At 39.2% G+C, this 25,971-nt stretch overlaps 3 protein-coding genes across 7 annotated transcripts; 2 read left to right on the top strand and 1 right to left on the bottom strand.

Moving 5' to 3' along the window:
- Window positions 1-936: 936 nt before the first annotated feature.
- cpsf6 (cleavage and polyadenylation specific factor 6) lies at window positions 937-9,921 on the bottom strand. Of its 5 annotated transcripts, XM_056748018.1 has the most exons (10): window positions 9,818-9,921; window positions 8,754-8,963; window positions 8,550-8,653; window positions 8,187-8,341; window positions 7,924-8,097; window positions 7,289-7,775; window positions 6,666-6,778; window positions 6,433-6,586; window positions 6,102-6,298; window positions 937-1,355 (listed from the first exon to the last, which is right to left on the bottom strand). In XM_056748018.1, exons 1-9 carry the CDS (start codon window positions 9,875-9,877, stop codon window positions 6,109-6,111), a joined length of 1,647 nt encoding a protein of 548 aa, XP_056603996.1. In that variant the 5' UTR covers window positions 9,878-9,921; the 3' UTR covers window positions 937-1,355; window positions 6,102-6,108. The 5 variants fall into 5 exon arrangements, with proteins under 5 accessions (XP_056603996.1, XP_056603995.1, XP_056603997.1 ...); XM_056748017.1 differs by having other exon boundaries at window positions 937-6,298; XM_056748019.1 differs by having other exon boundaries at window positions 937-6,295.
- Window positions 9,922-10,297: 376 nt separating this feature from the next.
- yeats4 (YEATS domain containing 4) lies at window positions 10,298-12,033 on the top strand. Its single transcript, XM_056748806.1, has 7 exons — window positions 10,298-10,511; window positions 10,621-10,740; window positions 10,869-10,935; window positions 11,061-11,155; window positions 11,250-11,339; window positions 11,462-11,549; window positions 11,728-12,033. The coding sequence occupies exons 1-7, from the start codon at window positions 10,461-10,463 to the stop codon at window positions 11,895-11,897; spliced, it is 681 nt and encodes a 226-aa protein (XP_056604784.1). The 5' UTR covers window positions 10,298-10,460; the 3' UTR covers window positions 11,898-12,033.
- Window positions 12,034-13,199: 1,166 nt separating this feature from the next.
- On the top strand, window positions 13,200-23,283 carry frs2a (fibroblast growth factor receptor substrate 2a). The gene is made up of 7 exons (XM_056749200.1): window positions 13,200-13,543; window positions 19,176-19,283; window positions 19,383-19,471; window positions 19,669-19,855; window positions 19,937-20,074; window positions 20,158-20,321; window positions 20,461-23,283. Exons 3-7 carry the CDS (start codon window positions 19,409-19,411, stop codon window positions 21,397-21,399), a joined length of 1,491 nt encoding a protein of 496 aa, XP_056605178.1. The 5' UTR covers window positions 13,200-13,543; window positions 19,176-19,283; window positions 19,383-19,408; the 3' UTR covers window positions 21,400-23,283.
- Window positions 23,284-25,971: the final 2,688 nt, after the last annotated feature.

The raw sequence follows: 25,971 nt of genomic DNA, 5'->3' as shown, positions 1-25,971 counted from the left end.
GGCATGAATCACTAAAATGTTTTCAAAAATAGGCAGCACTTTTGGACATCATTTTTAAAGATGACCTTGTTCATTTAAATCTACTGTAACTAACGGAAAGGGCCATCAAACATGATTCACAACTTTAGTCTAAACAGATCAATGTACATGTACACTGCAGTCAATGAGATTACGTGCAAATTATTAAATTCAAAAAGCATCCAAAACCAATATTTGACCATTTATATTACATTGTCATGTTTGTCTGACAAGTACTCACATTAATCTTTGAGAAGTCACACAAAATGTTGATTAAAATCTAAAGACTATCACCAGTTGCCATAAAAAAATTATGTAATGTAAAACATGTCTAACTGAAAAGAGTGAATTTCTGTTTGCAACAATTTAAGATACAGATCAATCTATTAAGCGTCAATCTACAACATCTGTTTAAAGGTATGGAGGTTATCTCTGACATGAACAAGTTTGTCTGCATATATAAGCATAAACATTGGCAATGTGCACAAAGTGAGTTTAAAAACTTGGATCTTTGAATGGTCTAATGTAGACATATTAGAATCCAATGACAAAAGAAGAGGAAAACAAATGGACAAGATGGAAATTTCACAGTTTTGAATTTGTGGTTGCAATTACACTTAAGACATGTTATGTTAATGGTGGCAAAGCTGAGCTTCATGAATTGATACAATTGAGACATTCTGAATAACAATGTTCTAAATTTTCTCTTGATCAGGACAATAAAAATTAACTAATTTATAAGTACTTTAAATTGTAACCATGTTATATTAAATTTATATTTAACTAGAAAGGCACAATGGTACAGTGAAAATACCAACTGCAAAAATCACAGCCATTTTAACAGCGAAAATGTAGGTGCACATTTCAGTTTATGGTTCAACCTATATTATATTTAAAAAAAATATGCAACATTAAACATTCAGTGTAAACAAGCAACAACCCCAATGCACACTTTATTACAACACATATTCTATTTAATAATCAAGGCAGAAGACACAAACATGGACAATGTGAAAAGAGAAAAACAAAACGCCTATAAAAACAAATCTAGCTAACTGTCAATTTACACATTATAGCAGTCTGAAAGTTGTTTCGTGTACTGTGAATAGAGCAGGCAAGTCATTCTCTATCATCAAGAAGCTGAACTTACACACAACTACTTTCAAATAAAACGTAAAAAATAAAAAAAGCTGTTGGGAATTAAGAGTATATAATATTTTACAGAACTGTCGCGCTGCAGAGTTTATCCTGAGTCCGGTCTGGAGTCTGTGATGGCGGGTCGCTGTCGGATGAATCTGCGTCGCTCCAGGCGTCACTGCTCCTCCTCTTGCGTTCAGCTGAAAGGTGTCAAAACGAAGGTGGCAGTTTGTTTTGGGGGCACAGAACCCAGAAACACACAAAGTTGTTTTCCCTCTACATTTACACACACCCAGACTGTCCCACACATACTCAAGCATGCAAATGACTTCAGTAGCAACAGAACACTTTTAACTATTTATATATACGCTAAAATCACATTACCTGCATGGTTGAGTAGTTCACCTTCAAAATGAAAATTGTATCATTAACACACCTCTTATCATTTTAAACCTGTATGACTTTCTTCCGCAGAACACAAAAAAAATCTTAAAGGATTTTGGTAAAAGCCCCCCCCCCCCCCAATTCACTTGAGTCGATTACAATAGAAGTGAATGGGGGGCCAGGCTGTGCTGTTCTATTGCAAACATTTCTCAAAATATCTTCTTTTGTGTTCTGCAGAATAAAGAAACTCATACGGGTTTAAAATGACAAGGTGTATAAATGAGAAAAATATTCCTGTTGAAGGTGAACTACTCTTTGAAAGAGTGCAGTGATCAACAATTATGCTAGAAATCAACAGACTGAGACTATAATAAAATGAGACAAATCATCAAAGTCATATCAATACAGTGTAAAGAAATAAAACAAAGGCATAAAGACATTAGCATGCACAATTGAAAAACATTGGACCCCATACCACACTAAAAAGCGGGAGAAATCACTATACTCCCTTATACTCTCAAGTTACTAAAAATTGTCAAATTCAAACCTGATGTTTGCAATACTTCATGGGCAATTTATTATTTAGAAGAGCAAAACCCAGCATATCTCACATTAAAATAGTAACAAATGTTACATATATAAAGGACAATTCTCACAAAAATAAAAAACCGGTCATCTACTCGCCCTCAAGTTTTTCAAACCGGTATTGAATTTTAATCAAATCGAGTTTTTTGGAAGAACACTGGAAACAAACAGGTTTCTTTCCCTACTATGGTACTCAACAGTGCCCCCAAACTGTTTGGTTAAAAGCATTCTTCCAAATATCTTTGAGTTCAACAGAATTTTTTAAAGCTTTAGAACAACCTGAGGGTGAGCAAACGACAAATTTTCATTTTTTTAACGAACCATCACATAACTGGACTATAAACCTGACAACAACCAAAGTGTATAAGAGAACTTGTACAAAGTCATTTTTTAAAAAGGGCTACTTGTTCTTTTTACAAAGCGTGACAGTGTTTAAACAGACAGATTTCACCTATGAAAGTCCGACATGAGACTAATGTACAAAATCAATTACAGTTAAATGACAATTATAGAATCAGTGGATAGGAACTTAACACCATTAAATAAATCTGCCATTTAATGCTTAAATATGGAACTTTAGAAAAATGCCTGGAATCATTTAGATGCTATATCACATTTACTTTAATAATTCAGGTAATTAGAAAGTCAATTTTCACGTTGTCAAAAACAAATCCTTTAACCAATGAGTAGGATTAACTATTAATACAAACACTTATTGGCAATCTGACAAGTTACATAATGTGGAGCTTTGATTTTGTATAACACGTAATTCTTAGTGCATGGAAAAAAATTTAACTGCTCAAAGTTAAGATCCTTTAAAACTGTCAAGTGAACCCATAATTTTCTTTTAATAAACATCATACTGTCATAAATGTGAATGTGTCCACTGTTACTCTGAGAACAAGTAGTTCCTCAAGCTCTGTCAGTCATAAACTATCTCATAAAACTTATTTTATAGCCACATATAGGTCTGCATGACTGCTACAATATAGTATTTAATAACCATAGAAGTCGCTGGCTAAACGATCAATTAAATGATGAAAAGCTTGTTTCAGTGAATCAGTGGACACTGGATAGAATGTTGAGGGCTGGACAAGAAAAATCTATTAACAAATTCTGAATGAGCATCCGACATAAAGCGGTGATTTTCTTATAACACTACATTTAAATCTCACATTATTCCTTTGTATTTATGTTCTCGCATAATACACTCTAGAAAAATAAAAATTGCAATTCAGATAAATGCGTTTTGCAGTATATTATCCTGTTACAGTTAAAGCTGCAATCCGTAACATTTGTCTCGCTGACGCCACCTCTTCAAAATGTAAAACTGCAGTTAACTTTATTCTTATCTGTAAGTGTGTTGAAGTCAAATGACATCAAACTGAGATTTTCTGAAAGGCCTGACCAACAACTCAATTTATTAGGTGACACTCATTTCAACACTGACTTAATGTAAATATTAAATTTATAATGTTTGTTTTCTGTTGTGAACCAGGGAAAGGTCATGAGATGGGTTTATACACTGTTCAGTTTTTAACTGCTTTTTTTATACCAATTGCAGCTTTAAATGTCACAATTTGTTTGATGACAAAGTAGAAGTCTAAATCTGTAACGCCCATAGAACATTCGTCCAACCCTTTATTAGCATAGAACGAAGGAGAAGAGTGGATGAATTAATGGGAGTTATGAAATGCCAGTTTTTATGATCAAATTTACACAAGAAAACCCACGAAAAACATTACTGCTGCACAAACCCAGGCCACATAGACAACCGAAAAGAAGAGAATTCAGTCATGTTATCTATTTAAACTGTGCTTGGTTTGCAAAGTCCACAAGCAAAAATGTTAAAACCGAAATATCGGTTCTGACCAGCAGAACATTAAAGAGTTAAGGTCATATGTTAAAACTGATATTAAAATAACTTAAATAAGCACTACCGTTTGTTCCAACACTGTTGTTCAAGTAATTTCTTTATGGCGCTTTAATCAGCACAAATAACTCAAAAAATCAGGGGGCATTTCATACAGCACAAACAGTGTTAAGCATTAAGATGCGCATAACATAATTTTAGTCTGCTTGAATTGCAGAAAAATACCTGACTTTCGATGCCCGTTTGATCGAAGACATTTCTTTAAGAAAAGTTACTTGTACAGTTAAAAGATATTACGGTGTCCCCATGATCTAAACCTTCACTAGCACCAGAGCTATTAAGCAACAGGTAACAACAGGTGAGATTGACCATTTTTCAGAATTACAATCTAGGTATGAACTGAGGACATAAGGGCTGCATACAAATATTAATAACAATAAAAATGTTCATTATCAAAACGGTAAAATACCTGATGCAAGTTTACTGATATCAAATGTACCCAAACATGGGCATACAAGATTCCCAATAGAATAAAAACAAAAATCAAAAACAAACAAAAAAACATACAAGACTACAACTTTACATTACTTTACAACTTTACGTTTTAAATGTCCCTTATAAAATAATAGCAGTTATTCCGCATTCACAATTATAATCAACATAAAATTAATACCGTAGCTATCCTTCTGAAACCTCTTGGGTCCAAATTTGAGTTTTTTTCAGGAAATGGGGGGGAAAAATCTGACGACAGTACGTGATATTTTAAAGTACTGAGTCTACAAGCACTTTTTACTAGTAAGATATTTGCAAAACCCAGCGACAAGCATAAAGGGAAACGAATAATAATGATTTATGGCTAAATAATTAAAACCACGAAACATGGAGATGCAAGGTTTTAAAAGGACAGCACAGATACTGAAATGTATTCAAGACTATATGAAGATCTCGTTCTACAGCAACGCCAGGTTTAAAGTGAGTTTGTGTGAATGGTGAAGAACTGCTACACCTGCTCACCTATCTAAGAGTATGTTACATTACATTTCATAAAACAACAACACAGAAATGTGAAGTACTACAAGAACCCATGTATTACAATAGGTTCAACATTTTTGAAAAACTTCTAGGTCATAATTGATCAAAACCAGTTGAAGAAAGTCTAAAATACACCTTAAGAGCTGAGGTTTAACCTACTCTTACAGAGGATGTTCAGGAGAAGGAGACATGTTATCGTTTTAATTAAATTTACAGACTTGAATGCTGTTGAGATATAAGTAACTACCATAAAACTATCAAAACTGCAACAGAAAAATCACTGACAACAATACTGTCATTCTCTACATCTTATTGGGGACTATAAACAGTCATTTATCAACTACAAACAATAGTTTAGTATTTAATTACAAACAAGAGGTTGAATTTACAGTTCATAATGCCAAATTCAAAAGACAATGCATTCTGAAATTCAATGCTTTTGGCAAAAATGTATCACATCGAGTATGAGAATTAAAATTTTCTGTTTTGCACAAAGACACACAGGAACAATTTCATCAGAGTCATGTGATTAAAGCCACATATCAACCATTAAATACTCCAATTGTTCTTTCAGATATAAAACGGGTTGTGAGCTCAGTAAGCAGAAATCGACAAATTGAAAAAATTGGTTTTAAAACACTTGCTCTGAATATTATGCAAATCCACAAGTAACAAAGCAGAACGTTATTTAACCAATACTATCTTCAAAACGTTTAAAAACACATACAATCCTTCCAAATAGTTACCACATAACAGCCCTGGATCACATGCAGCACATCTGCTGTTTCCTCTAACAGGGCTGTAACTCAAGTTCATCATAATAACAACTTGAGATGAGACACACCAGTATAAAAAGATCAGAGTGCTCACAGATTACACAACAGTTATGAAAACTTTTTTTTAGATTGGCTGCAGAGAGAAAAATCAGACCATGATAGTTATGTCTTGGGTTTAAATCTTACCTGATCACCTACCTGCCATATCCTGCCGTCTGCTGGAGACAAAACAGAAGTACAACAGACACACCACACCTAAAAAAAAACAGACACAAACAAACACACAGAATACACACCTTCCGACTAACGGTGGCGATACTCCCGCTCCCGCTCTCGGTCTCTCTCGCGGTCACGATCACGTTCGCGATGGCGGTCTCGCTCACGGCTGCGCTCTCTGTAATAATCCTCATGGCGGTCACGGCTGCGCGACTTGTGCCGGCGGTTCTTCTCACGGGAGCGACTGTGATCCCTCTCCCTCGACCTTTCCCGTCTACTTCAAAAGTGAAGGGTTAAAGACTAGATGAGAACGGCATTCACAACACACCACATTCCAAAATAAACAATTTATTTTGTCCACCACAACATTTTTGTTGAGAAAGTTAGTAAATCTAAGATGATATAGCTCACTTTGCAGCAGAACCATAAGATTTGGACTCAATTCCATGCAAGCAGTCCTGCAGTGAGCTGATGAGAACCTTGCAGCGGTCATCAGCAGAAACTTTTGACTGCTTGATCAGAGAAATGGCTGTCACCAGAGTCTCTATAGCACTGCCGTAATCAGCTGCAAACACGGGCCACAATTACAACCAATAAACCAAAAAAAACACAAAAGAGGAACTGGCAAGAGAGCGTGTTCATACCTGCGCTGGCGTCCGACACTGCCCTTGAAATGGCACTGCTGGAGATCGCTCGGTTTCGATTCATGATTTCCTCAAACTCTGCTTCGCTCAGAGGAGTTCGAGAGTCCATGTCCCTATGAGATAACGTAGATGGATTGAGACAAAAATAGAAGTGTTTTGGTGTCACTTACTGCAAAGAAACACAAAACGAGGGGTGCTGTTAATGTCTCATCACATGTGGTGTTAGTCACTGCAGCTGATCCACATCTGTTCTGTTCACTAGCGCTATAAAATCACAACACACTCAACGTCCTGTTTCAAGATCATGGATCCCAGCAAGCAGGTACTTCACTAACCCTTGATCACTTGTATTGTGCAAGCGCTGAGCAGTATTTTTCACATCAACCAACCCTTCGTTTATCCAGGGCTCAAAGCCACATACTACAGGGGGTCTGATGTTACTAAAGAAAGGCCAGAGGGGGAGATTCAGGGTGCTGTAGTATGTACAAAACATTTTAGAATTCCACACGCAGAGTGAGTAAGGCTGGGCAGTGTATGCCGAATTTAAATTGCCAGCTAACTGGTGAATACAAAAGCTATATTATATATTTGTCACAGTGAAGGAGACAAGTGCGTCTCATTACCTGCCGCCAGGGCCATAGTCTCTTTCGTAGGGTGGACGGCCGTACGGGTCTCCGGGTTGAGGGCCCCTGCCTTCAGACGACGACATGCTGTTGTTTCCAGGCGGAGGAAAGAAGGCCGGGTTGACGTGAGGAGCAGGTGGTGGACCTCCAGGTGGAGGCCCCTGCATGTGAGGTGGGGGTGCGAGGCCAAGAGGGGGTCCTAAAGGTCCAGGAGGACGGGGAGGGAATGGTCCTGGAGGAGGTGGACCCTGTTGAGGGGGTGGGGGTCCTGGGGGTGGGCCGTAACCTGGTGGAGGTGGTCCAGGAGGCATTGGACCCATTGGAGGCTGACCAAACTGACCAGGAAACATGACTGGCGGAGGGGGGCGGTCTCCTCTGTTAGGGGGTCCCCCAAGAGGAGGCAGCAGACCTTGACCAGGTAGAGGGGGACCAGGGGGTCCTGGATGCCCAGGAGGACCAGATGGAGGACGGAGTGGTCCTTGCATACCTGTAACCACACAGTGTTAATAACTGATAGAAGATATTCTCACACCGTCTAAGACACCATGAAATGTTGTTTGTCATTTGACATATTGAGCTACAAATGTGTAGGGTGACGGTCATCAAATTTGCAGAAAGGGAGGCATGCCCCAGACCTGGGAAGTGTGGTGGAGGCCCGCCAGGACCAATTGGCCCAGGTAAGCGATCACCTCCAGGGCCTGGAGGGCCTGGAAAGCGCCCTCGACCTCTGCCTCCAAGAGGAAAGCCAGCACGTGGCCCACCTGGGGGCCCAGCTTTACCCTCTCCGGACATCTGCCCTGACTGGGTACCTGAGGGAGATGCATTTTGAACACTGCTTAGTAATACAGTGGACTGAAATGATAAAGCTGAAATAGAGGAGTTGTTTTAGTTTGTTAACCTCGCTCACTTTTTCGCGACTGCATCTCAAACTGGCTAAGAGACTGCTTGTTGCACGGGGTGACGATTGGATTCTGTCCATGCAGCTCGCGTTTTGACAGCAAGTCCATTAGCTTTCTGGATGAGGCGTCTGAACCCACGCAGACCAGAGCAAATCTGTGTAGCACAGAGAATGAAAAAAATATTATAATAAAAAAACACACAGCAAAGACGGATGCCAAAACAATCAAAGGACACTGGGTATTATAACTTGTATGTGAGTTTATTTAAATGACCAGCAGTAATATCAAGAAAGCAAGACGACTTGTGAATATCGATTGATTAAACAAATACGCCATTGTCCAACGTGGATCCGATCACTTACCCTTTTGACTGGCCATTTGCTCGGTTCTCAAAAAACTTGATCTCCAAGACATCATTTATGCCCACCGAGCGAATCGCATCGGTCAAATCCTCATCAGTGGTCCACTATAAACAGAGAACTCCAGTCAAAAGTTGAACTCAATCACAGTTAGTGTGTACTGTAATTCACACGTATATAATGCAGTTTAAAAGGTATAAGACTAACCCATGTGAGGTTGCCTATGTACAGTGCGATTCTTTTGCCAGTGTAGGTGTAGACAACATTCGGTGGAGCCCCTTTGGAACCCTCAGAGCCTCCAGGTGCTGGCAGGGCATCCAGGTAATCTCGATCTTCAGGTGCATCCCCATTGTTGGCAGATGGTGAGATAACATCATCATAAAGGTCAATCTGCTCATGAACAGGATAATCCGATTCCTGGGGCACAGAAAGAGACACACACATTTAATATAAAATCCAGACATCATGACAAAAGGGCATATTAATTCTGCTATGAAAGCTGGGATTGCATATTATTTTAATATCAACATCACGAACATGATCAAAACCAGCAAGTACTCAGCAAATTTGACTCATTGGATGATAGTGTGTGCTACATTTTAACAATTAAAAAGCAGTTTATACATACATATATTATTTAAATATTTCATTATGAATTTTTATGCAACAAAATGTCTTTAAATACAAGTTTACATAGAAAAGGGACATTGACTGTAGAAAAAAAAGTTCTGACTTTTCTCAAAGATAACGCGTGTTTTAATTTCCTTGATATTAAATTCGGTTCATCGCCTCGCAACTCATATATATGGCACATTTTCCAAGAAAACATCGGTAAAAAAACATTGTGAACACTTGGAAAATTAGTTCGTGATCTAACCGAGGCTAAACTCGTTTATTGATCCGTCCAGTTGAAGCGACATTGAACCTCGCGCGCGCGGCCTACAGTGGTAACCGGACAAACACAAACAATAAACGCACTCGACGCCTTTATTCGCGCCACAAAAAAATGCGCCCCAAATGCAAACACGGTTATTATTGCAAATATAAATATTACCTTTGGAAACTTGAAAAAAAGCACCATACTAGTTTTACCTCAATTAACGTTACACGTTTGTGTGCAAACTTGTTTTAGCATAGCACAGGTTAGCACCACTAGCAATACGCCCCATAATTCATAGGGGACTGGTGCGTATGACTGTCGTGCAGTCTCACAATACGTATTTGCAAATTTAAAGGTGCTTATTTTCAGGTGAACAGAAACAAAAACCGACCTGATTAAACTCCTCTTCTACATCAGCGTAAATATCGATGTGGTCAACACCGTCCGCCATTTTTTGTCTCCCTCCTCCTCTGGGTGCGTGCGTGAGGAAGAGACGCTAAAGAATGAAGTCAGAAACGCCCGCCAAAAAATAGAGAGACGGCCGATATATATTTTCAAAATAAGGGAGTGCTTTGTGTTTTTTTCCTGTATTATTATAAATCAACATTTCATCAACATATAAGGCAAAGAAATTAAATTTCCCCTCCAATATTTTCAACTTTGTTTATGTCACTCCTGGCTTGGTCTTTTATGTGTTTAACTGTTTATATATCGAATTCATGAACTTTATAACAATTACCTTTTATTTTAGGTTATATAACATATACATACACAAGAGAACGACCACAGTTTTTCAATAAAGAAACTTAAAATAAATAAATAAATAAAATGCTCAGGACTCTTAATTTGAAAATAGCAGCTCAGCGTTAGCGCGTACCGAATGCTAACATACTTCATGCGTGCTACGTTCAGAGGCGTTTATAAAGAACACGTATTTACTGAATGGCAAATGGAAACAGTAATTCAGTTCAGTTCAAAGCTGTACTCATTTTATAGACGGCAATAGGATCATACAGTTGTACTCTCTGTATACTATGTTTAAGAGGATGGCTGAATTTGGACCAGATTCGGGGGGAAGGATGAAGGTAGAGACAGTCATCCCGTGGCCAGTGTTTACATCATTGTTGTGATCATTAATGTTTTGCTATGTTAGACCTTGTATTGATGTATTTCTTACAACGTCTCTGTCGTCAGGGGGTGACTATCGTGAAACCGATCGTGTTCGGAAACGTTGCACGATATTTTGGCAAAAAAAGAGAAGAAGATGGTCACACTCATCAATGGACTGTTTACGTCAAACCATACAGAAATGAGGTTAAGAAATTAGTGTTTTTGCATTCTCTTGGACAATTTGGATAATTGATAAGAATGTGATGTTTTTAAATGGATAACAATATGTGCTCAAGTTGTTAACTTTTTTTTCTTTCCCATCAAATGTTTAGGACATGTCCGCTTATGTCAAAAAAATACAATTTAAACTGCACGAAAGTTATGGGAACCCTTTAAGAGGTGATCTATTCTTCTGACAATTGCTGTGTTTTAATCAAATAATATTCATTTTTATTGCTTTAAATAACATAGATTAAAATGTTGCGAAACTCCTTATTAAGATGTATTATAAAATTTTGTTTTAGTGGTTACGAAGCCACCATATGAGATTACAGAGACTGGCTGGGGAGAGTTTGAGATCATTATAAAGATATTTTTCACTGATCCAAATGAAAGACCAGTGAGTGACAAGTCGACTTCCCTGAATTATAATTAATATACATTTGGACTAAATGGATGTAAAAATTAGTTGCCGTTGTGGGTTATTTCCTCAGGTCACTCTGTATCATCTTCTGAAGCTTTTCCAGTCAGACTCCAGTGCCATGCCAAAGAAGACCGTTGTATCCGAGTTCTATGATGAGATGGTGTGAATTTGATTTACAATCAACAATTTAACGATGCAACTTGACAGTAGAGAGTAGTAAGATGTATTTGCTGATCAGTGCTAAATGTTCTGTATTAAAGTGGTTGAGTTCATTCATTGCAGATATTTCAAGACCCTACAGCCATGATGCAACAGCTTCTAAACACCACCAGACAGCTGACGCTAGGGGCTTACAAACACGAGACGGAGTGTAAATGAACTTTATATTATTTACCTTTCAAACTCTTATTTGGCAATTATGTGTATGTTAAAATAAGATGCTGTGAAGTTGTAGACAAGGGATCAAATCTGACAAATAGCACTTCTGTTTATTTTTCATTGTGTATACCTCTGTGTTAAACATGTGAAGTAAACATTCAGTGTTGCAGTTGCAGAGCTGGAAATACGAACACGAGAAAAACTGGATGCGGCAAAGAAAAATACGAGCCAGGAGATCACAGAGCTTAAGGAACGGTTGAAAGCCTCCAGAGAAAACATTAACTTCCTCAAAGGAGAGATACGCAGACTGGAGGAGGATGACCACCTGAAAGAACATTAAGAATTTTTACAACATCGGATAACATCTGTCCTACAGTGCATGTAGACATTGAACATTAAACACCCTTCAGACCTTTGTGTTCTGTTATGCTTTGTAAAGTTAAAAAAAAATAAAGAATAATACATAAAGTTGTGAACAGCCGTGTTGTTAATTTTCATGATTGCCTTATAATCTTTGTGGAGGTAACATTTTGTATAAATAAAGCATTTTTTACAGAAACTTCGCGAGGCGATTTTTACTTGTCTCCAGCTATGAGAATGAACTAATATGTTTGTGTATTCAATATTTTTATGCTTGAATGGGCAAAATCATCAATTATTATATTTAAATTTTATAAATGATGTATTCAACTAAGTGGTAAAGGAATGATATTTGCAAATTGCAACAGCCAAAACTGCAACAATTAAATGTGCTATGCTTAGAGCCTCCACGAGAGGTCAGTAAAACAGTAAAGTCAAGCGTTTACTGGTTCATTATTTTCTCATTTAAAAACTACAAAAAACAACATAAGGGGTGAATTGTAAACCAAGACAAAAAAACACAATACCGCCTGAATAATGAACAGATCAGTAATCAACTCTCAATAGGGTTTACCACTATTGTTCCTGCATGTTGTTTTTTGTAAGGAACAAGGTACCAAAGGATTTGATTATTGTTGAGAGACTAAAGTACATTTGAGGTAAATATGGTTCCCATTAAAATACTATAGTTTAACAAGGGTTACTGTGGTAAAACCATGGCAATGTTTCGTAAGAGTCTCTCTGTCTCTCTCTCCTTTAAAATAATACCACAATGTGACTTGTGTGGGGTATTATGTAGTGTTTGATTCCAGATAGTTTAATAAAGTGTGTTAAAAAGTCAAATCTTTCTCTCTCTCTTAATTTTCAATGGTACTCTATTGGCACGATTGCGTGTTCTTACAATGTTGCAAAAGCATTGAACATATAACAATAGACATACAATAAGCAAAACATTAGAGTAAAATTAAAATAAGATGCTGAGTAAGGGCTAAATATAGATTGAAATATAAAATAAAGTATATCTAAGTAAACAACGGAAATATGGAAATAAAATATAAATATCAAATGTTGCCAAAGCATTGAAGATATAACAAGAGACATACAATAAGTACAAACAGTACAGTTAAAATAAGTTAAAATTAAAATAAGTTATGCTGAGTAAGGCCTAAATATAGATTGAAATATATAATAAAGTGTATGTAAGTAAATAAATGAAATCTCTCTCTCTCTCCCTCTCCCTCCCTCCCTCTCTCTCTAGGGCCTGATGGGGGTGAGAGTAGAGGCTGCGCGAGCTCACATCGAGTGTGCGCGAGCGCCTTCACTTTCTACTGCTGTCGATCAACCGAATTTATCCCATTTATTTACATATAAAACAGCGAAAACAGGCACACATCAGACGCCTGCGTGGGAAAAGCTATTTTAAGCGTTATTCTTTCCGTCCTGCTTCTGGAATGCGGGAGATGGACAGATGAAAAAGTTTCGCTGTTTTGGTGGTTGAGGGAGTTTTGATACGGGCGATGAGTCCTGTGAAGAGATTTTACACATCCGACTGGAAAAACACGGATTTATCGCCCTTATCAACATAAAAAGACACTCGGTGAGCTCACCCTTAGAGAAATGACTATAGTAAGTATACATTTACGTTATATTTCGTGAATTAAATCCACTTTGGCTGTGATTATTTGTTAGCGGGCTAAGTAATTAGCATAGTAGCATCGATGTGTATTATATAATGCAGTTCAACCAATTCTTCGCGATTTACATCTGATTTTATTTGCTGGGCGTGTTACTTTGTTGTAAAAACTAAGATTAAAAGTTGTTTTGTAAACCGGTGTAGTAAAGTATGAGCTCTGTGTGTTCAGGCATCTTTAACGCTAGTGTGTGTGCTCAGAGAGTTAACGTTACACAGATTTTATCATAAAATGTGACCAAGTTTATAGTATAGAGTATAGAGTGTATACTTTGGTTTGTGTATTTCTGACGCAGAAAGTCCCATCATGTCTTACTGATGCAGTAAGACATCATTAAATGATTCAAAATCAATATTGTTATCAAATGAGTTATAGTTAACAGTGAAATGGTTACTTGGTGACTATGAAGAGTTTGCTTACCAACTCATTGAGTATTATATAGCAAAATCATTTAATGTGATATCAGTCTACTTTGATTCGAGAATTAAGTTTATAAATAAGCACAGACTAATTGTTTATTTGTTTGTATTCTGAGGGTTATAACAGCAAACGCATTGATGGTATTAAACAAAACATTTTTTTATAAACACAGTTTCATCGGTCATTGGTGTTTATTTGTTTTTCCAGAGTAAATGTAATCAAGGTATTTAATGTTTGCTCATCTGTGAACAGTACTGCACTCCATGACAAGAAGAACTAAAATGACGCATTACTTACAGGGTCGGATTCGTAAAGTTTCATCACCAACATTTATTGTATAAACTAGTGAAGAATTATGGGGTTCCTGGCCGGTTTGCACTGTATACACTACCATCACAATCCATGTTCATTCTCGCTCCAATTGAGTCTGTGTTGGTTGTAGTCTATTGCATGTTATTTTTCGCATGATCTAGTGTTGCTGTTCTCCGCGACCCTAAGAACAGACCACCAGAGTCTTGCACCTCTTAGTCACATGCCTGGGAATTGATATTGTGCTTGTGTTATGGGATGGAGCTCTAAGGCTCCTTTTTTAAAGGGTGTACTCTGTGTCACCACACCAGGAGTTACGGTTGATATAGTCATGACCTGACTAAAAGATTGCACTTAAGTGAAGGAGCTTTGGGTGTGACGGTCAGGAACGCCACCACCCACAGCATAAACCTGGAAAACTGAAATACGCTGTTCAGGGATTGTATGAGCTCTGCTGAGGTCGCATCTCTGCTTGTGCAGATGTGAAGATCCAGATAGGAAGACAAAGAAGTGAAAAAACTGCAGTGGATCTTTAAAAGGTGTCCATTTACATTATGCCGAATAGACACGTTCCCTCAAATCTGTGTGTGAGCTGACGGAGTGACTGTGTTTCTCCTGTTTGCCCAGTGACTCAGCACTGCCCTTACGGTTTCCAGTTATTACGTTTTGACGTTTTCTCTGACGCACTTCAAATCATTTCATTCTTATCAGCTGTGAGAAGCTTTAAAAACATTAACTGGTCTTTATTAATATTGGTGAAATAAAAGCATATCTGCTGTGACCATGAGCTGTGTCTTATGCTCTGTATTATGTGTTGTAATGTTTGGGATGTCATCTGCTTGATCTGTGCTTGTGCGTGGGCTCGATTGCTTTCATTGCACAGTTTGAAAGAAATGTTGAAACTAATCGCTAAAATGTACATGTGACGTGGTGGGTGTAGTGTGTTCATTTGGGCTGCCACAACTAATTGATAGTTAGTTAGGTGTCGGTGTATTAGGCAGGCATAGTAAAATACAGCTGAAATACTAGTCCCTTGAACTTAAAAAGTGTATCTGTCTTAACATTACACTGGAGTCACACTTGAATGCTGTATAGTTATAAGGGCATCCCTATGGCTACATGTCTTTAATGTCACATGGACATAGTTTATTTTCTTGCAAACTACTTTGCGATGAGCAATAAAGAGACAAATGATATGCAAACAAAACCAGGGCTTTTGTCGGTTTTGTGATTATTTCTGTAACATTCTGGATAGGTTCCTCTAATAAATAGCTGAAAGATTTTCTTGCAGACTCCCGGCTTGCACTGTAATCATCATGTGCTGCAGACAATAGGAATCACAGAGTGGGAGTTTAAATAATGATTTTGGAAGGACAGCGGCTTTTGAAGCAGTGCTCTCACGGGGTCAGCGGTCGACCTCTCTGACGTCTGCCCTCACTGAGTCAAACTGACCTGAGGTTGATATGTTTATTTCGGATTGACTGTCTTTAGCCATCCCCCCTTTCTCTCTCTCTGTCTCAAGAAGAAGAATCATGCAGTGAGGTCGTCCACTCTCTTTCAGATCTTACGCCTCCCACACAAGCTTAAGCTTGTTTGCTATGTGAAGAGCTAATAGCTACTATTTTACTTATTGCGTATTTTCCTCATTTTTTCAGAACAGTTTAAAGGGTTGGTCGCAATTAAGCCGTCAAAGAATATGCCTTGGCCAAAACAATCCTTAATAAAGGATATATATAAAAAGAACATTGAAACATGAACTCAAAATTTCTACTTCATAGTTAAATGTTTGTTTTCCATCTTTTTTTCAGCTAGTGCGAGTTTAAAGAAAACCTCTTGTTCGACCTCCCCCGCACTGACACGGCGTCTCTGTTTCTCTGTCTTTCTGCTGGGAGTTAAAGTAAACTCTAGCAGGCTTGTTTGAAGTGTGTGAGTCGCTCAGTGTACCCCAGCTGGCCATACTGGGAGTGCTGGGTTACCGGGGTGACACGGAAGAACCAGAGAAGAACTTTCTCTCCCTCTCTGTCTGTCTCTACACATATGGCTGATCATATTTACCGCCTTATTGTGGGTCTGCAATTAGCATGTTAATGAATACAGATTATTTTTTTCTATTCTTCCCACTGCACACAATGCAAATAGTTTCCCAGTGGACTGTGACCTCAGGCCACCCAAAAATGAATCATCCTGTTGCTTACTTATTTCTCCATCTGTGTCATATCTACAGGGCTGGGCGTTATTACTGTATATACAGCATGACCGCCGAAATATGTAAACTGGTAAAGATTTGGCAATACCATGGTCTGCAATTTGAAAGTGAGGAATCAAGAGACAAAATACCTTGGAGTTGTCAAATATTTCATTCATGGGATTTGTTTTCGTAAAACTATTTTTGGGGGATTAATAAAATGACCATATAACACTGTAATTGTTGTATTGGATTTTCCTCACACCACTCTTCTGCAATACTGCACATTTTTCTTCAGTTACATGTGCAGGAGTGGGCAGAGTATTCTGCTTTACATGCAAACACAATAGCTTTAGCCTTGAATGTCTGTATTAGAAAACACCAATTCCTCCTGTTTATCCACTGGATGAGATGAAACTCTTGTCCAGTTCTGACTCTGACGAAGATTTATCACTGTCACTGGAAGACAAGCTGTTGAAGTTTCCCCTCCATCCAGAGATCAATACTAGATTTGTTTTTTTCCTTGTGTGTTTTTGAGCACGGATAAGAGCTTAGAATTCTTTTTCTTCCCCAGCCAGAATCATCTAATGCCTGTCTGGGCTGTTTGGCTGTCAGAGCCATTAAAATCGAAATAAATCTTAGACCTAATGAGTAGGTGTGTCTGGCGTTTATTCACTGCCAGTTGGAGACAAGCTGTCTGTCATATCTATAGCCCTCCCTGGGAATAGCCTGTTCAGAGCTAGCGTGCATTTCTGCATTCTATTTGTCCAAACCCCAAACCCTGAGAAACCCAATTTTAAGTGGTGTTTACATTCCAGCACGAAGGAAAGAAGTGTATCTTTATTTCTGAGTTGGGACACGGTCGCGTTCCATAAGGAAGAAGCGTGTTATTGAAGGGTAGCTGAGAGTGGGACTTGTTTTTCCCAAGGTTGGAATGCCATGTTCAAAGGTGTAGCTCTTGCTAATCCCCCACTCATGACTTTCCAGCATCATTTTAACAGCGCACATCCCTACCCCATCACTCACAATTCAATCTATTACGGCCATTCTGCATGAACAGAAGTTCTTTGAGTTTTTGTCTCGCTATCGACACATCTCTTGGTTTGATTCTGCAGCATCAGCCCTGCTTATCATTATTTTGATAAAAAAATCTAGTTTTGTAGACCTGCAGGCATTTCACACCATTACAAGAAGATTTAAATGATGCTCCTGAATGTGACAGATATAAAGGTTGGATTGTGATGCTGTATTGTGGGAATACGGGTCTACATCGACCCGGTATGGCTGATGTATTGATATGTACAGGTAATGAGGAAATTGGCAAGGTGCTGAACTAAATCACACGCGATGGCTTCAAATGGCTGTTAATTCGGCCTGTAAAGTGCTAGTTAAGTGGCGTCTCCTGACTCATTCTTTCCAGCTGAGTGTTTATACTGTTAGAATTCTTCACCAATGCAGAATAAAACTGCAGTGCTCCAGTGACCCCGCGTCGTTCCCAGAATGCAAATCCAGTGAGTCACGTTTGGCTTCTGTATGACAAGCCTCTGCAGAACCAATAGAGCGGGACTGGCTGAGCAGAAGATTAAGAGAGAGAGATAGAAAGGTATTTTTGTGGTGAAAAAAATCCTACCTCTGCATCCACACCCTGTGCCCTGTGGAATGCGAACATTGTGCGGGGGAGAGACACTGTGGCTTCAGTCATCACATGGCCAGTAACACACACATATAGCCCACTGTGGGTGTGTGTGAGAGTGATGATGTCAAAGGGGTGCAGTCTTACCAGGAGCGATCCCATGTGGTTTCAGTGAAAGCATTTTAGAATAAGTCCATCTTTCACTTCGGAGTATGTAGTAAGCAGTATCCATGCCTCATGCATGTTTTTCTTTGTCTGTAGTACATGTTGACCTGCAAATCATTTGGTGGAAGCTTTTAGTGTTATGAAGGTATTAGTTAAGATTCATTTTTATAAGTAAGCAGCTCCGTCTGACTCATGCACTGCGGTTTAGTCCTGACCTCCCTCGTTACGTGTGGTGATAATTGCCCAAACATGCAGCAAAAATGAGTGAATCTTGACACGCAGCATAGAGACGGCCACTGATCCATCCAGAGGAGTGTGGATCTGCCGAACATTCTCATCATTCCTGTATAAACCTTTCTGATAGCATTTTCATGAACTTCAGTGACAGATGCTGGGTCGGGGATTTTGTACACCTTAAATAATGTACGAATTTGGGATTGAAAACAATCTTTAAGTTGATCTCTTTTGAAAAGATTTCCTGGAGCTCATCAATTATTTATCATGAGATCTCATCCAGCAAATTCTTATCTAACCTCTTCTGTTTTTAGCCAGCAACTGCTTATTTTCTATGCTTAGCAAAGGGTTGTTCACATGGGATGTTGATTTTCTTTGAACTTGACACTCCATCTTAAAGACGTATTGCTTAGAGAGTAAAACGATGGACACAAAAACCTGCATATACCTGTATAACACCTGACCTAATGGGCACAGAAAAATCTAGTGTGTAGATAATGTGTAATTTGCATATGCATAATCTGGTTTTAAGGATGTGGTACAGTTACGTAGTGTAAATAATGCATAGACATACATATGGGCATATTTGTAACGTTCCCCTTCTCCCTCTCTCCTCCACAGGCAGCTGATCTCTCTCTGTAACACAAACTCATGCTGGATGTTAAGGATGTTGAGGTGTGACGGTACTGTGTTGACGAGTAGAGCAGAATCGTTGATGGCTGGCTGTAGGTAAGCATCACATCGCCCTCTGCTGGCCACTTTGACCAAAGACAGACCTACAATCAACTTGTCATCTTCCCTCTCTCATCACATGTGTCTGTCACGCAGGGGTCCAATGGTGTGTTGACGGCGACATGGGGAGCTGTTGTAGCTGTCCCGAGAAAGAGATCGACCTCAACCATCACAACAAGTTCAAGGTGAACATCATCATCAGTGAACAGATGTTTAATGTCATGTTTTCATGACCAGAACTTGTCACATGTCCCATACACACAGATCCCCACGTTTTATTACCTGCTGTTAATGTCTGAATGAACAGATGTACACAGTAAAGTGACACTGCATTGCAGCAATCACATAAGGATGATACAGTTGTGTTGTTCTGCGTATGCAGGTGATAAACGTGGATGATGATGGCAATGAGCTTGGCTCAGGAGTGATGGAGTTAACCGAGGAAGAGCTCATTCTGCACACCCGCAAACGAGATGCTGTCAAGTGGCCCTACCTGTGTCTGCGTCGCTATGGTTACGACTCCAACCTCTTCTCTTTTGAGAGCGGCCGGCGCTGTCAGACTGGTCAAGGTGAGACTTTAACTCACATTATCCTGCTCACTGTATCATATCACTTCTGCTTTTACTAGAACTCTCCCGCTCTTTGTTTAGGGATCTTTGCATTTAAGTGCGTTCGGGCGGAGGAGATCTTCAACATGTTACAGGACATCATGCACAACAACAGCATCAGTGTTGTGGAGGAACCCGTGCTGGAGTTAGAACCTCCAGTCACACCACACACTCCCACCAGTAAGACCAAACTGACGCACACGCTACTCCAACCCTTACACACAGACCGAACCCAACTGACTTCTGAACTGCTCTCTCTTCAGCTCCTGGTTACTCTGTCCCAACGGTAGCTAATGGAATCGGGCGGTACCCGTCATTCGGAGACGCCTCTTCAAGACCTTCAAGCCGTCACCCGTCAGTAGGCAGTGCTCGGTTACCATCTGTAGGGGAAGAGTCAACACATCCACTGCTGCTCAATGATGAGACGGTAGGCATATGAACTGTGCTGCAAGGCATTCTGGGAAATAATGTGTCTGGCTTTTTTATTGCAGTATTGTCATCAGTTCTTTAGATAATTTAGATATATTTCACATGCTTCTTATTAATATTGTGTGTACTGTCCACAGGTGCACACTTACGTCAACACGACGGGTCTCCAAGAGGAGCGGCGCAGTTGTAGCAGTGGACACGCCCCTCTGGAACTCCGACCGTCTCATTCAGAGAACCCGCTGCCAGCCTCCCCCAATGAGATTGAGCCACGGGTAGTTTTGGAGCCAGAGGGTGCCAAGTTCGTTTTAGGCCCCACCCCCATTCAGCGGCAGAGACGGCAGGATTTTGGAGCGAACGGCTCTGGCATAGAACCCAACGGCACTCCGGGCAAGACTGTGAACGGCTGCACCGGACCCGCCACAGACTGCGACACAGGTTACGATAGCGATGAGCGAAAGGAGGTGTCATACGAGCAGCATAACGGCACAGCCCCTTCTGTATCCTCTGTTGCTAGACGCGTGAGACCCCCGGTGCCTCTCCCCGATGCCAATAATGCCAACAACTCCGCCCAGAGGCGGACAGCGCTGCTCAACTATGAGAACCTGCCGGCACTGCCGCCCGTGTGGGAGACTCGCAAACCTTACCGTGGGGCGGAGGACGAGGGGGAACTCAAGTCGCCCGCTCTCAATGGATTTCATCCGTCGCATTCCCTTGATCCCCAGCATAACTACGTTAACACAGAGAACGTTACGATGCCCCTAAGCGCACACACGCAGAACTCTGGTACGCAGCCCATCGTTTTTAACTTTGACTTCCGAAGGCTTGGGTTGAGTGACCCGCTTCGGCAGCTCAACTACATTGAGTTGGAGATGGACAAAGTATCAGACTCCAGTGGGCCTCACACCCCGAAAACACCCACCACGCCCTTACCGGCCACCCCCACACGCCGGACAGAACTCTACGCTGTTATAGACATCGAGCGCACGGCCGCCATGTCAAACCTTCAGAAAGCACAGCCACGAGATGATGGAACGTCCAGAAAAACACGACACAACAGTACTGATCTACCAATGTGACCACAGTGAATCTGGATGGAATAAAAGTCATTTTTTTTATCATCATGAGAAACATGTTCAGGTCACATTTCACTTCCAAAACAAAGAAATAAGAATTTGTGGCAATAATTCTTCATTTTTTTTAAATCAGAATCATACATATACATCCAGAATGTATAAAGCCCTTAAAATATGTATAATTCAAGCAAAATATCATTCTTTCTTTCATTTGATTTTAGGGTGAACTATGACCCGAACATGTTTTTGTTCAGTTCCCTCGCATGCACGGTAGAAGTATGTACACCAGAACACATCCATCATCCATCATCTATGGTGGAGGAACACAGGTCTGAAACATGTAATGTAAATTGCTTTGATGGTCACTGAGGTAACAGCAGGTACTCGACAGAATAACATGACAGGTATTGATGAGGAAACACTACAATGCTTTTCCAGACCTCATTCACAAATGCTATGATGTTTTTCTCTCTCGTTTCCAAAATCAAAGTGTTGGAAATACTTTTGTAATTCACTCATTTTGCACTTGAGAGCAATAAACCATGCTCAGTACGGTATTTTAGAATCACACGGTACACTGCGGTCACTTTAAAGACGCTTACATTTACTCTTACATTTACTCGTAAAGCAGCATGCAGGTACGTGTGTGTGTGTGTGTGTGTGTGTGTGTGTGTTAGGGGCCTGTCACCATAGACATCTTTCTGAGCAGCTCTGTGTGAGAAATCATCTTTTCGTCTTTCTCGCTTCTCTTAGTTGCTAAGAAACCACAATACGAATGGGCTTAATAGAGATGCAGTATGTACTGTATGCGTGTATCGGCCAACATCAGTGAAATCCTATCAGTGTCAAGCAGAAAAAACAGGACTTAATTTTTCTAATTCCAAGCACAAGAAGGAATATAAATATTCATCTTTCAATGCCGGGTGATAAATGGTTTGTTTTGTATTGTACATAAATGTCTTTCCTTTTTTTATTTTATTTGAAAACCAGAATAAATTCTAGAGTTTCATAGTAAAGACATTGTTTTCAAAACATCACAGGAATTGGGATTTATATATTTGATATGATGACTGGCTGTCAATGTCGTCCAAACGTTTCGTTATCTGTGCATTGCTGTATTTAAAACATTGGAGTATTGAATTGAGGATTTTGGTGACAATACTTACTATAATTTTATCTGGGCTTTATGGGTAGTTCACAAAGAAAACAGTGTTGCATGGTGTGTGTGGTGTTATAAAGGAAGGCAGGAAAGTCATCTGCGGGAACACTACATTTTGATTTGGTCAGGTGCATTAAGGTTCTTGATAGAAACGAGAGGATGTAGCTGTTTTCAGAAGGGCTCAGAGAATGTACATTACTTCACATCACTGTGTCTTAGCACTAAACATGATTGTGTTTTTTTGAATGTGGATTTCCATACAGTGGACACATCTGTTTACGGCATGTGGAACAGACAGCAGACGGTTGTCTGTTTATATAAGTTTATATTGTAAAGTTTATTGTACATGCTTATCGCATTATATCGTTTATTTTCTACCTTTTTGGAAAAGTGTGCAAATATAGGAACATTCACATGTAATAGTTGTAGAAACAATCAAGCGGTAATGAAATTTGCCACATCCTTTCTCCAGTGCCTGAGGAAATGATGCATTTGTGTTTGAAAGCGTACATTCCTATGAAAGTATTCCACGATATATGAACGCTGTACTGAAACTAGTTTTGATATGTGCATTTGATATTATTGACATCAGTTTAGCAAAATGTTTGTATTTTTTAAAAAGACAAAATATTGTGTATTTTGTGATATGTACCGTTACACCCTCTGCCATCAGTGCCAACTCTATTTTTGTAGCATGGCAAAAAAATCATTAAAAACAAAGAAACGTGTTTGTTGCATTGGTTTTAGTATACGGTGTATTAGAACAACTTTTTTTTATATCTACATTTTTTTCAATTTGCTATAGAAAGATATTTCCAAATAAAATGGACCAAGTAGAAGTCATGATTGTAAGCTGAACAGAAAACATTGAACATGAATCTGTAGTCACCCTGTGGACACTTTCAACGCTTACCAGTAGAGGACAGTCTAACATGACAAATCAAACCAGATGAGAAAGCACATGTACATTTGTTGTCTTTTCACCGTTAATAATATAATGGTTTAATAAAAATAAATGTATGTTCAGTTGCCGTTCACAAAAAATACTGTAGGTTCTAACATGATACTACAAAAGCATTCTATGGTAGTATCAAGGTACTTTTTTTGTGTAATGTTTTATTTACTATTAATATAACGTGGTACAAAAAAATTGTCCGTAGGGTGTGAGTGAATGAGTGAGTGTGTGTGCCCTGTGATGGGTTGGCACTCCATCCAGGGTGTATCCTGCCTTGATGCCCGATGAGTCCTGAGATAGGCGCAGGCTCCCCGTGACCCGAGGTAGTTCGGATAAGCGGTAGAAAATGGAATGGAATGGAATAACGTGGTACAGTACATATGTCATTTATAAAAAGCTTCTTTAAGAAAGTGTCTATGAAGTTCATCTACCATGATCTCACTATAGTAACCATAATTAAGTTTTAATTTTACTGTGAGATCAGGGGTTAAATTAAGAACAAATGGGGATCAATCCCTCAAAAATACCATAAAACTAGGGCTTATTTTCCTAAAGGGTTTTGTTTTTGTATGCAAGAAATTCAGCATATTTTGACGAAGTTAAATACTTAAATGTACTTAAAGTGCTCTATTTTCATGCTTCAGTTCTGTACTTAATATACAAAAAAAAGTTTTAAGTACTCCTTAAGGTAAACTTAAGGGGGCAGTTTCCGGACTAGACTAATTGTCCTAATTTAACTAAACCCTAGTCCTAGTTTAAGATAATCACTGTCCGGGAAACCACAAAAAGAAGATCTAGTGTACTCAACTTTGCTATTTTGAGACTATATATAATACATCTTTAGTATATTAAGTTTAAAATTCATGTTGTTCTCATTTACTTCACTACATCTGTGCGTTATTCTTCAGCCTCCGAGTCTGGAGTTTAGCGTTGAATATTTAGCGTGGCCTCTTGATGTGTGTGTGTTTTGTATCAGGCAGGAGTCAGATCAGAGCAGAGGCTCATGGGAAGCGGTATGCAGTGCTTATTATCTCTGTGCGCTGTTGCTGTGCGATCAATTCTCACAACATGTTTGTGTACTCTTCCTTTCATTTCTCGGTGTCTGTGAAACTTTGATTATGTGAAAATGAGCCGGGCTGATTTAAAGCCGGCCGCCTGTTAGCACAAACACCATCACTGGAGATCATTGTGTGTATGCGAATATGACATATATGAAAGATCCAGAGATACTGCGAGCACTTTTACCGAATGTGTATTTCTAACACCGCAGTTATAATGAGGGTCTGTTGATTGGCGTGGCATCTTCTGCCTCCTAAGAAACCAAATTCATGGCCTTCCCGCTCTCAGGACCAAAGTGTCTGTCACCTGGCAAATCTTGCTGTTGCTTGGATAGAAGGCCGCTCCTTATTTTCTCAGAACTAAGTGAACGTCATTTCATTAGACCTAAGTAAACAGGTCAAACATTGCAGAATATTCTCATAGTATTTGCTGTTGAACTTTTTAAACTCTCCATCCAGATCTACAGACCTCGGGATAACAGGCAGCTGTCATGTTTGTAAGGTTTGTTTTTGTAGCTTTGTGAGTTAAGGAACTTTATAAAATGATCAACCAATCCCAGGCCACCCTGTCTCCATTCCAAAGTTTTTTCAGTTTTCTGAATGTAGTATTCAAACTTATTTGATATATAAATTCCGAATAAAACTATTTTTTTGTTTGCATTTAAAAAACTGGTCACACTATTTCCTATAAATTTTTAAGCAACAAAATCCTAAAGTTTAACACGCATTAAAGTTAAAAAAGAAATCATATTTGATGAAATAATCTTGAATTTTTAATGCCAGCTTTCATGCATTTTGGCATGTTGTCAGGTGACTTTTTGTCACTCTCGGGGTTTGTGTTTCTGTTGAACAGACACTGGACTTAAATCACAATAAAACATGCAGAAATGGAAAAAAATAAGGTTAAATTGGGAGTGGTTTCTTTATTTTAGTCCACATTTGTATTTAAATTGGACTCCAGTTGATGAAGGAGATGCTGGGCAGCTGATAACAGCCTCCGGTCAAGTTTATGATACTTTTCTTGCTCGTACTTGGTTAGGGATACAATACCCCTAAACCCTTAGTAAACTTAACTCTCAGCGGTGTGCTAACTTGTGGTGAAATAACTCTAAAACTTCATGAAAAATTAATGGTTTTCCAAGCATGTTCATGACCTCGACTGCCAGCACAAGGACATCCTGATAAAACACTCTTCCTCACTGTCAGCTGTTATCAGGGGGCACGTTTGATATACTGATCATACACCTGCATGGCAAGCGCGTGGTGTAAAGTTTTGCTCCCATGATGATAGATGGTCACACAACTCCATTATGAGCCCAATTCAGCCGGCAAGCTCGGATCATTTGCATACAAATAGTGTTTCTCAACAGAGATGAATGAGACCTTATGGGCAGGCGCCCGGC

Source organism: Triplophysa dalaica, chromosome 5 (genome assembly GCF_015846415.1).
Source record: "Triplophysa dalaica isolate WHDGS20190420 chromosome 5, ASM1584641v1, whole genome shotgun sequence".
Taxonomy (NCBI): domain Eukaryota; kingdom Metazoa; phylum Chordata; class Actinopteri; order Cypriniformes; family Nemacheilidae; genus Triplophysa; species Triplophysa dalaica.
Note: the sequence above shows the minus strand (reverse complement) of the source record. Positions and strands in the feature narration are given on the sequence as shown.

Coding starts and splice junctions, on each gene's coding strand:
- yeats4 (XM_056748806.1), top strand. CDS start 10,461: ATGTTTAAGAGGATGGCTGAATTTGGACCAGATTCGGGGGGAAGGATG. Junction 10,936..11,060: donor TTATGGGAACCCTTTAAGAG/GTGATCTATTCT, acceptor ATTTTGTTTTAG/TGGTTACGAAGCCACCATAT. Junction 11,156..11,249: donor CTGATCCAAATGAAAGACCA/GTGAGTGACAAG, acceptor TTATTTCCTCAG/GTCACTCTGTATCATCTTCT.
- frs2a (XM_056749200.1), top strand. CDS start 19,409: ATGGGGAGCTGTTGTAGCTGTCCCGAGAAAGAGATCGACCTCAACCAT. Junction 19,472..19,668: donor ACCATCACAACAAGTTCAAG/GTGAACATCATC, acceptor CTGCGTATGCAG/GTGATAAACGTGGATGATGA. Junction 20,322..20,460: donor TGCTGCTCAATGATGAGACG/GTAGGCATATGA, acceptor TACTGTCCACAG/GTGCACACTTACGTCAACAC.
- cpsf6 (XM_056748017.1), bottom strand. CDS start 9,877: ATGGCGGACGGTGTTGACCACATCGATATTTACGCTGATGTAGAAGAG. Junction 8,654..8,753: donor ACATAGGCAACCTCACATGG/GTTAGTCTTATA, acceptor CTCTGTTTATAG/TGGACCACTGATGAGGATTT. Junction 6,779..7,288: donor GACTATGGCCCTGGCGGCAG/GTAATGAGACGC, acceptor GTTATCTCATAG/GGACATGGACTCTCGAACTC.